The 11,249-nt window shown below is 41.1% G+C and overlaps 1 protein-coding gene across 3 annotated transcripts in view; it reads left to right on the top strand.

The window, feature by feature from the left end:
* The window catches only part of grm5b (glutamate receptor, metabotropic 5b), an 89,564-nt gene extending 79,264 nt beyond the window's left edge, over window positions 1-10,300 (top strand). For all 3 annotated transcript variants that reach the window (XM_014007995.1, XM_014007994.1, XM_014007996.1), the window contains exons 12-18: window positions 1,528-1,645; window positions 1,750-1,936; window positions 2,118-2,276; window positions 2,530-2,655; window positions 3,911-4,093; window positions 5,060-5,226; window positions 7,301-10,300. In XM_014007995.1, the coding sequence (XP_013863449.1) occupies window positions 1,528-1,645; window positions 1,750-1,936; window positions 2,118-2,276; window positions 2,530-2,655; window positions 3,911-4,093; window positions 5,060-5,226; window positions 7,301-8,369 (2,009 nt within the window). In that variant the 3' untranslated portion in view covers window positions 8,370-10,300. The remainder of the gene's footprint in view (window positions 1-1,527; window positions 1,646-1,749; window positions 1,937-2,117; window positions 2,277-2,529; window positions 2,656-3,910; window positions 4,094-5,059; window positions 5,227-7,300) is intronic.
* Window positions 10,301-11,249: the final 949 nt, after the last annotated feature.

Below are 11,249 nucleotides of genomic sequence, written 5' to 3'. Positions count from 1 at the left end.
GTAACTCTCTGCGATGCTGTGGTCACTCTCCATGTAGCATCAATTATGCTAATGCTAGCTGTCACGTTGTCTCGTACTGGCTACACCTCCGCTCTCTACCCCACCCTCCCCTACTCACTTTGATGCATTTTTCAAATTTCGCCTTGGGGCGGAGTTATCTTTTCACGGGAGTGGGGGGGTGTAAGATACACTTTAAGTCCATTTTAAATGGAAGTGTGCAGAAAATTGCTGGCATTTCATTTGTTTATGTTTCACCCTCTTGGCTCCTGTACTTAACAAATAGACTGTAGTATAATCCTATAGACCTACTCACATCACTGACTGAGCAGTGCTAAAGCATCTAAATCTATAATCACTGCTCCGTCTCATCTTTTCTGTTCGAAATGCCATGCTGACCTAACAGACTTGTGCTTGTGTTTTTCTGGAGCAATATAAAATGGGGAATAAAAAGCCCAAGATGAAAATCTGTGTCTCCAAACCCGAGCAGATAACATCTACCAGCAATAAATGGGAGATAATTAGAACTGTCCCTTTAATTAATGACACCTTATCTTATTACCAATGAAGAAGACGGAGATAGAGGAGGGAGAATTAGGGGACAAAGTCAGATGGAAAAGGAAGTGGAGAGAAAAGGAAGACATTAGGGAGATTTAAAAAAGAGCAGAATAATTGATGGGAGTAAAGGCACAAATGGAGGAGGAAGAATTTAACGAGTAGATTGTTGTAGAATCCTAGTGTTTTTATTAAGATGTAAGGCTGTTTATAAGTACAAAAGGGAGCACTAATAGCCCTCTAAGAACCTCTGTTCAGTTCTGCTTTTTTCCAACTTGTGTCTAACTAAAATCATTGCATTTTAATGACAAGCTGTTAACCCGTGCAGCCTTCTGCTTCAGACACACAGCAGCTGGTCAGACAAACAATTATTGAGCATATGTTCCAACCTTTATGTGCTGCTTGTTTTGCAGAACACTGGAAGTTTTTCTGTACTGAAGCTGAGGAAGAGATGTTAAAAAAAGTAATAAGAGCAGAACAGTGAGGGGAAGGAGAAATGGTTATCTGCGGAATCAAAGTGGGCGTGTCAAAAGCATAAACACTGTGGGCTACGAGGCCTACATGACAGTATCCTTAGACCTTGCTCGATCTCTTTACAGCCTGACCCTGACCCCAACACTAAGGTTAACCAGGAGAAATGTGACCCAAGTAGGGTTCTCCAGAAAAAGTGGTGCCGTACAGTAACGCCCCTTTTGTTCTTGTCCAGTGAGGTGGTGCCGTACGGTGTCGCCCCTTTTTTGCTTGTCCAGTCAGGTGTGTCCCTTTAACAAAGTCCGTCAAATCAGCTGTGTTGCTTTAGAATCGCCTTTCCTTGTGACACGCCCACTCGCCCTACTTGAGGGGAAATACAAAATAATAAATCTGCTAAATTAAAATAAAAATAAAAACCTTGCCCTTCTTAAACTTCCGTTACATTGAAACTGTGGTTTTGTTTAAAGAAGTAACTTTTCACACATTTATGTCTTTCACCTCCAGGTTGTGACCCGATACCAGTGGAGTACCTGCGCTGGGGGGATCCTGAACCCATTGCTGCTGTGGTCTTTGCCTGCCTCGGTCTTATGGCCACATTCTTTGTCACTGCAGTCTTTATCCGGTAGCAAATCACTTCCTGATTTACTGATGTGTTTAAATTCTTGTTGCCCTTTTTTTTGTATCTTCACCAGTGATATTCTCTTCTGTTCAATGTGTGTGTTGAAGTTTCCGGGACACCCCTGTGGTCAAATCCTCCAGCAGGGAACTGTGTTACATTATTCTGGCAGGGATCTGCCTGGGATACCTGTGCACCTTTACCCTCATAGCAAAGCCCCACGTCGTCCACTGCTACCTCCAACGACTGGGGATTGGCCTATCTCCTGCCATGAGTTACTCTGCACTTGTCACCAAGGTGAGAACTGGATAAATGTGATAAAACTGCAGCAAAAATTAGTCTTTTTTTTCCCCATTAAGATAATATTAACAATAAGTGCAGTGGCTTTAGGGTAGAAATACAAGTAAAAAGCTAAAAATAAATACAGAATGTTTGCTAACTGTAATTTATTCTAATGATGATTTGTATCCGGCTCCAGACAAACCGCATCGCTCGGATCCTGGCAGGAAGCAAGAAGAAGATCTGCACAAAGAAACCTCGCTTCATGTCCGCCTGTGCTCAGCTTATCATTGCCTTCCTCCTCATACTGCTGCAGCTGGGCATCATTGTGGCTCTTTTTCTTATGGAGCCACCAAAGGTAAGTCCTGTGTGAGCCACTTCAGAGAAGGTTGTTTTTAAGCAGAGAAATAAAAACAGTGCATCAAAAAGAAGACTACATCATTTGAATAAAACTTGACACAAATTAGCACTTTATAAACCAATCTCACTTTTAGTAACTCTGGGGGAATTTTGTTGAGTTTTTTGGGTAGGTAATTTATTTTAACAGTTTGTGCTAATAGTTTTGTCAGACCTTTATTTACTGCCTTGTCACAACCATTCACCACGTACAGGTAATCCACGACTACCCCAGCATCCGCCAGGTCAATCTCATTTGCAACACCACCAACCTCGGAGTGGTTGCCCCCCTGGGATACAACGGCCTGCTCATCCTCAGCTGCACCTTTTATGCCTTCAAGGTACAAATTGAAAAATTAACAAACAAATGTGAAATGCAAATGCAGTTCTTACTGTTCAGGAATAGATAGGTAGAATTTACTGTCATTATACTGAAGTACAACAGAATTAAGCATCAATCCTTATAGTGCTAACCACAATAAAAACACAAAATTCAATAAAACACAGTAAAAACAATAAAAAAACAAATAAAACTCTCTGAACTAATCTGAATTTAATCAAATATTACACATAATAGCAAAATACTGCCTTGCTTACAGTATCCCCAAATATTGCGATATCATATCGTGACCCCAGTGTCATGATATGTATCATATGACCAAATTCTTGCCATACACAGCCTTACCTAACTGAGTAAAATGACATGCTTGCAATGGTGAAGTTTTTCTCTGCATTTGCACACACTTTATACTGCAGTTTAATAAAATTAAAACTGTTTTAAGACAAAACTATAACTATTGCAAGTTAGTTACTAGTGTTAAACTATACAAGTAATTAACCCATATTAAATATGACTACAAAACATTTATATTTTTAATCCTTTTCTCTTTTTTGTAATTCTTTTCATCACAGTGAAGCCACATGTAAAGTAGTGAATGATGGTTGTGTGACAATAACAATTGTTCATGCTAAACTTGGTAGTCATGTGCATCAAATAGCATCAAGTCAAAGGTTTTTTCAAGATAACTTTTGGGTATGACAACATGACAGCCACATTGTAAAAGTTTAGGTTTCTTATTTGAATCAGAAATCTAGTTTTAGTATGTACTGTTCAGTGTCTTACCAACAAAACATGAAGAGAAATGCTAAAATTACTGTGAATGTTTGGTTTTCTGAAATTGTGTCATGCACATAATAAAGCCAGTGTTTGATTGCCGGTGACCCCGCAGACATTGATTTTCAGTGTGAGAGCTGAAGCATGAAGAGACACAGCATGAAAAAAAATATCAAGCAATGTTTGGAACACAGCAGCTGAGGACATCAACCTGACTCAGGTGGTTTAGGATTATTGGCTCCATGTTTCACCTGTCACACTCGCACAGTCAACTGAAGTTAGCAATAAGATTATAGCTGCAATGCCAAGGCAGTTGTTAAATGATGGTGTAAGTATTTATTCTGACTGTGGGGTCTGTTCTCAAAAGCTAACAAGGGTTTTTATTTGCTTTGAAGCTGAGAAAATAAACAAAGCTGAGGCACTGTAGTGATATTTATGAACTCTTGTCTTGCTCTTTTACATTGTCTCCGTTTTCCTCACAGACTCGCAACGTTCCTGCTAATTTCAATGAGGCCAAGTACATTGCTTTTACAATGTACACTACCTGCATCATTTGGCTGGCATTTGTACCCATCTACTTTGGCTCCAACTACAAAATTATCACCATGTGCTTCAGTGTAAGCCTCAGTGCCACCGTGGCTTTATGCTGCATGTTTGTACCCAAGGTAAGATTGAAAATAAAGACTTTTTTACTGTTCTGATGTGTTCCCACAGTCTCTACTGTAAGCTGCACCCGTTTCTGATGTTTTTTCAAGTAGTCACCTGTAAAGAGGAAAAGAGGAAACCTTAAAGTAACTGTGATGTGCAAAGACAATACTTAACATTTAGGAAACTTGGCATAATACTCACTGTTTTATTCATTTTGTCACATAACTGTCATATTTTCTTTAAAATGTGGTTCAGCCAAAATGAAACAGGAAGTGACATCATAGGGGATCTCTTTAGGAAAAGGAACTCCATGGTCTTTGTTCATTAAAACATTATTTGAACTCTGACTCTTCATTTCTCCCTGATAGTAACTCAAAATAATCTAAATAAATATTGGATTCTTCTCTAAAGTTTGGGTGGTTAGCAGTTTTATTATTGTTCTGTTCACATGCACACATTCCCCTTTGACATCACTTCCTGTTACTTTACATGCAAATATCTCAGCAACGGTTCATGTCAGCAGCGTGAAATTTGTTTTACAATGCTTTATCAATTTTATCTTTCAAAAAATGCATTCAGATTTATTACAAAATTTGATGCCACATGCACTTTAAAGTTAGTTTGGCTGTAATCTCAATCAGAACAAAATGTAAAATCCCCCAAAAAAGGTAAAAAAACAAACAAACACAAGGACTGGATTTGATTTTGAAGCTGAAGACATTTCACTTCTTGTCCAGGAAGCTTTCTCAGTTCAAAAAGTCTGGAGTATTGTGGAGTTCCAAGCTTTATAGACCTAAAATAGGCCTTGTTAGTGCTTTTTTTGCCTGGTTCACATTATTATCTTCAAAATTTGAGACACAAGAGCCCCCTGTGCTTTTATGAAAAAGGTAAGAAGAGAGTTTTTTATTGACCGATGACAATAAATGGCCTTGTCTTTTTTCCCCCTTAGTAAGTCATGTTTAAAATGTTTTCTTTGAAACCAGGTGTACATCATCCTGGCCAAACCAGAGCGAAACGTGCGCAGTGCCTTTACCACGAGCACAGTGGTGCGCATGCATGTGGGCGACGGCAAATCGTCTTCGGCTGCCAGCCGTTCTTCCAGCCTGGTTAACCTGTGGAAACGCAGAGGCTCGACTGCAGAGACACTCAGGTATAACTGTGTTTGGAGTGCCGAATGTGTTTGCCCCTGGAGGCTTGAAGCCCAGGTTAATGCCAGGTTACTCATGAGTTACAGTCCAAGGCCACTTTCTGTAATGGCTCCACTTAGGAAAGCAGTTATGGTCTCTGTGTGTTTGAACGTTCTGAGAGATTTATTATCTGTATTCCCTTGAATATACTTGACTTTTTTTTCCGACCCCGACATGAACTGTAGAAAACGGCCTAATGTAGATGTGACAAAGGAGGAGAGGCAGGAGGATACCAAGTGGAAAACGAGGAAAACAAACTGAAAAAGATAAATGGGAACAGAAATGACGGGCTGAAGTGATGTCAAGTAAAAAAAAAAAGAGGACCAAAGGAGCAGTGTGCAAAAGGGAGGACATTATAGATCTTGCACCCGCTTTTCAGGCCATCCACAGTTATCCACGATGACAAGGAACTGATCAAAGCACTCAAAAGGAGGGACGTGTAGCCTCTTGTCCGAGAAAAAAAACAGGAACACATTTTCATTTGTCAGCAGGTTACTCTTGCTCACCCTGCGTGGCAAGCAAGATTTCAATCACACTAAAAAAAAAAAATGTCAGGAGCGTTTCAGTCTTTGTTCCCCTCATTCCTTGCCTTCCCCGCTCTGTCTCTTTTGGTCCTGCCGTCCTCTGTGGGTGGTGGTAATTGGCAGGGCTGTCTATCTCTTGGGCGAAAGGCTGGAAGCGGTTGTGTTTGAGATGCTGTCATTGTCAGTGCAGTCTGAACAGGCACGGACAGAGATGAATCAGGCGGACTTGAGGGAAAAGAAACTTTTGAAGTAATAAAATGTTTGATTCAAGTGTTTGAAACGGTGAGAAAAGTGTGGCTTACCTTCACCAGACATTAAAATCGTTCTCTAAGTTTGAATACACTTTATGTAAGAAACAATACTGATTCACTATGTGCAACATGTATCCACATGAGTTCTGATGAAGTGATCACAGAACGCTTTATCTGCAGATTACAATCAACTCGTTTAATAAATGGACGTGTGAATGTGCCGCCAGGGCAGTTCCAGTCCTTTCACCATCAGTCATGATGGTGAGAGGTTTGAATCAGGGCTTCCAGTATGATTTAATCACACTATTTAACCTGACAAAAGGGTGGAGGGGCAGCAGGGGACAGAGCTCTGTGGCTGAGGTGAAACAGTGAAAAGTTGGAAGGAAAAGAAATTGCAAGGGAGGCTGTCTTCCAATTAAATGTCAGAGGTCTGATCCCCGGCCACTGCACCATGCCAATATGTCCTTGGGCAAGACACTAACCTACTGCTCCTAATATATTTGTGTCAACAGTCATGTGTATAGTGTGTGAACTATATAACGCGTGGGTTAATGAGAAACTTTATAAGGCAATTTGCAGAACCAAGACAGGTTAAAAAGATAATAGAAAAAGTAAAAGTGTAGATTTCTATTTAGCCAGATGGATTATGATGAAGTTTTTAGGCCACACTATGATATATGTATATATTTTTAAATTATGAGGATAAAGTCATAATATTACAACTTTTTTCTTGTAATATTGTGACTTTAATCTTGTAAAAAAATTATGACTTTATTCATTTTAGTTTTGTGACTTTATTTTCAAAATATGACATTTTCTAATACAATGACTTTATTCTCATTATATTATGATTTTATTGTAATATTATGACTTTATTTTTGTATAATTATCACATTATTCTCACATTATGACTTTTTTCTCGTAATATTATGATTGTATTATTGTAATATTATGACTTGATTCTTTTAATATTGTGACTTTATTCTAGCAATATTACAACTTTATTCATGTTATATTATGACTTTATTTTTACATTATTGTAACCCTATTTACATATTTTTACTTTATTCATGTTGTAGTATAAAACCTCATAGTGTGACCCTAATCCCACATTATAGATTTGTGTGGGTAAATCATATTTTCAGGTAAATGTTTTAATTAATTCTAATTCTGTCATTACTTGCTATTACTATTTAGTCACAAAATGATCCTGGAAAAAAAAAGTATTGAATTTAGTTTTTTGTTTCCTTGCTGTTCTGCAGCTCCAATGGCAAATCTGTTTCTTGGGCTCAGACGGAGCGCAGCAGTTCACATGGCAACCACCTGTGGCAGCGGCTGTCCTTCCACATCAAGAAGAAGGAGAACAATCAGACCGCAGTTATTAAGCCCTTCTCCAAGACCTCTGAGGAGCGGTACCTCGGTGGGGCCGACATGCCGCCGCATGTACCTCTGCCGTCCCTCCCCTCCATGTCCTCCCTGCCAACTCATCCCGACGGCGCCACGGATAAGACCCTGTACGAGCTGTCGGAAGCGGAGGAGCACTACTCGATGACGTACCGGCCGCAGACGCCGTCACCTATCAGCACCATCAGCCAGAGGATCGGTGCGAGCTCAGTGGAAGAGCCTCAGATGGCCGCTGCTCCTCAGTACTCCAGCAGCATCTGCAGCGGTGGCAGCGGCGCCAGCAGCTGCGGACCCCCCAGCAGCGGCTCTGCTGCGGCCGGAAGCGACGGCCGCTTGGTCGTCGTGGACGACTGCCCCGCGGCGCCCCAGAGTTCACTGATGGACCAGATCAGCTGCGTGGTGAACCGCTTCACTGCCAACATCTCGGAGCTGAACAGCATGATGCTCTACACCTCTCCTTCGCATACAAACAAACACACGCCGCCCTCCCCCCACCCCCACGACCCCTACTTGTTGCCCCGTGAGCTCCCGATGCCCCCGACCCTCACCACCTACGCTGACGTCCAGCCCCTCCCCCACGCCGAGGCCAGCCGGGGCGGCTGTCCCGTTCACTCTCTTCCTCGTTCGCCGTACCCGCTGCCGCCGCCTCACCGCCACGCCTCCCCCTCCCTCTCCCCCATGCGAGGAAACCTGGCCACCTGCCACCCCGACTCCCCCCTGATGAGGGCGGAGCTGGATGAGGAACTAATCGCTTTAACGCCTCCGTCGCCCTTCCGTGACTCTCTGGCGTCCAGCAGTAGCTCCCAGATTTCAGAGACGGGTCTGTACGTTCCCCCAGTCCCTTCCCATCCTCCCCCGTCTCCCCCTTCACCCAGATATGCCAGACTGACCCTCAGAAACTACAGTCAGAGCTCATCCTCACTGTGAGGCTGTCAAAACGAGTCCAATGGAGCAGAAAGCAGACGGATCGGACTGAAATTCATTCGTCATTGTTTGGAGAAGAAAAAAAAAGTAGTTAAAGTAGAGGGCTGATTGGTGAAGACACCAAGCTGTGTTTGTGTTTACATGTTTACATGTTTACAGCAAGGCGCAAGTTTAAGAGGCGTGCCAGTGTCGTATTTTCTTGCTGTCTCTCACGAGTGACGGAAGAAGATGGCCGCCTGTCTCTGAGCTGTTTTGGCATCAGTTGCAGCAGAGATCATTCCTGACCGTTTAAGTCTATTCAGTATCAATCAGCTGAAGCTAGTGGCTTTAAGGTAACTTGGCTGTCAACTAATTAAAGGAAGTTTGTGTGCGTGCATTAGTGGGTATGAGTGTGTTTTTGAAAAACGCAGAGAGGTGAAAGGGAGATGGCAGTGGAGCGTGTTAGGAGGGGAATTGTCTCCTCCAGGCTGTAGGATCTAAAGTGAGGTGATTAAGGGCACATAGTTTATATTTGCTCATAGACACACGCACAACGACACAACAGTGTGAGCACACTCATACAAATGAGATGTGCAGGGGGAAAGCACTGTAACTATAAAATAAGTGGATTTGTCTTCTGTGGTGAAATCCCACATCCTTCTAACAAAAGTGCATTGTGGGAACGATGTTATCATGCGAAAGCGGTACCTTACTCTATTTTTGTTACCAATCCAACATCTTTTATGTCCTCTTCGATCTGCTTCCACCTTCATCGTCCCTCTTTCTCATGCAGCTTTCTTTTTCAATATTTTCTACTCTTTCAACTTTTGTCAGAAAATTTCGAATGTATATTTTCTACATGATTCCTGAAGCGGTTGGGACCAAAACTTTTTTGTAGCTTTCTGTCTGTAACTTGAGAAAGAGGGCGAACGGGGTTCTGACAAGACCAGGCCTTGTTTCCTCATAAACATCTTCGCTTTCAGATCTCATTCAGGTGGATTATTGGGTGAAATCTGACCTCAGAGCTTACTGCTAATGCATGACATTTAACAGTCCATTTTGTACGGCTCAGCTGGATCCCAGTCATGGCATTTTCCTGATACAATGTGTCAGCGGGACGCAGCAGCCCTGCTTCATCAAAGACGGTGTTTTGAACGGGATTAATTGGGGTGGAAGTCATCTTGAATGTTGAATCAATTGATTCACGCTGGGCGAAAGAGTCTTCTTCAGTGCCCTGAAGGTCATCTGTTGAACAAGTTTTGTGACTTTTTCCTGTTTTTTAGTGAAAGAAGACAAAATGCATTTAAACTGACATTGAGTTTGGGGCGAGCCTTTTAAACAGAGGCACATAACTTTCTCAATATATCTTCGAGCAAACTGTAAAAAGAATGACTGATATCCACTACAGCCAGTCAAAATGTTCACAACACACAGCCAAATAAACCCTGAGATGAACAGTATGTTGTTCCAACTTAAATAAAAACTTGCCTGTTTTGGGACATTGTCTGTCTTGCTGAGAGTTAGATGAGACTAATGTCTGAGACCACAAGCAGAAGGTTTGTATCCTTCATGTTTTTACATTTTTAGGCACTAGATTGCACATAAATATACAATATAAATGTCTATATTTATATTTATTATCCTTAAAGGTTTAGTAGTACTTAATCATGTCAAATGGTAAATTAAAATCCACTGAATTAATAGCTTAAAAAAGGACATTTGTGTTTCAGCAAGTTATGACTTGTCTCCAATCTGTTTAGGTTTAAGAAAACTTGATTAGATCAACCAAAGAGTCTACTTATGGTGCCCATCCAGTGACATTGGATTTTTTTTAAATCTCGTAGCCACGGTTATTATCATATGGACACAAAATGAGACATAGTAGCTGCGTTTCCATTGCAAATGTGCGCAAAACTTTGTTGATATTCTGTTAATGTCGACAAAACACAGTTTCGCAACTGCGGTGTTTCCATTAAGTAAGAAATGCTATTAAAGTCACGCGTGAATATGTTTGTTCTCGCGATAAGTCATTAAAAACATGGCGGCAATGGATGTAAACACATAGCATATTGCTACCATGACACTAGCGCTCATCATCAGAGGAGACGTCGATGCCTTTTATCGAGGCTTTCCAGAGACAAGTCCCTACTTGGGAGCGGCTACGTATGCTGTGTTTTTGGGAAATTGTAATTGGTGAGTTTACTATATTTTACTACTTCTGTGATATTACTACTACTTCTACTTCCTGTTACCTTCTTCTTCGTCATCTTTTTCGCCCGTAGAAACAGCTGGTTGTTGATCACGTGACTCCAGTGATGCGAAAAAGTGGTTCCATTGCAGTTTTGCGAAAAACACCAATTTCAGTACGGCCGAAATACCACCTCATCCTAGCGCAAAAACATTTTGTCGAAAAACATAATTTTTTTCTAATCTGACGTGTTTTCATTGAAAAAATTTATTTTCGAAATTCTAATTTGCACATTTTCATGGTCAACGGAAACGCAGCCAGTGTGAGAGGGGTCCCTGTTTTAAGTGTTGAGCTTCAAAAAAAGAAAATAAAGCTTCATGGAGAAATACAACTTCAGTCATCAGCTGCGTCTTATAGCTGCAACATACTGTTTATTGATGAGAATAACTTCATGCTTAACATAGTGACTTAAGTATCTGTCATTCATTACTATATTAAAATAAAAATTAAATTAGTACAAACTTCTCCATATACACGATCAACAGTCTCTGCGTGGAATTGTCTGCAATAATTATTTCATGGTCACGAGCTAATTATCTCGTGGCCATGCGTTATTTATCCCATGGCCACATGTTAGAATCACGTGACCCTAAGATACATTTTTTATCCAATGTCACTGAGCAGGCTCCGTATATATAAACTGTTATCAAATGATT

The sequence above is a fragment of the Austrofundulus limnaeus genome, unplaced genomic scaffold (genome assembly GCF_001266775.1).
Source record: "Austrofundulus limnaeus strain Quisiro unplaced genomic scaffold, Austrofundulus_limnaeus-1.0 Scaffold46, whole genome shotgun sequence".
Taxonomy (NCBI): domain Eukaryota; kingdom Metazoa; phylum Chordata; class Actinopteri; order Cyprinodontiformes; family Rivulidae; genus Austrofundulus; species Austrofundulus limnaeus.
The sequence above is the reverse complement of the archived record's forward strand: the minus strand, read 5'-3'. Positions and strand labels throughout refer to the sequence as shown.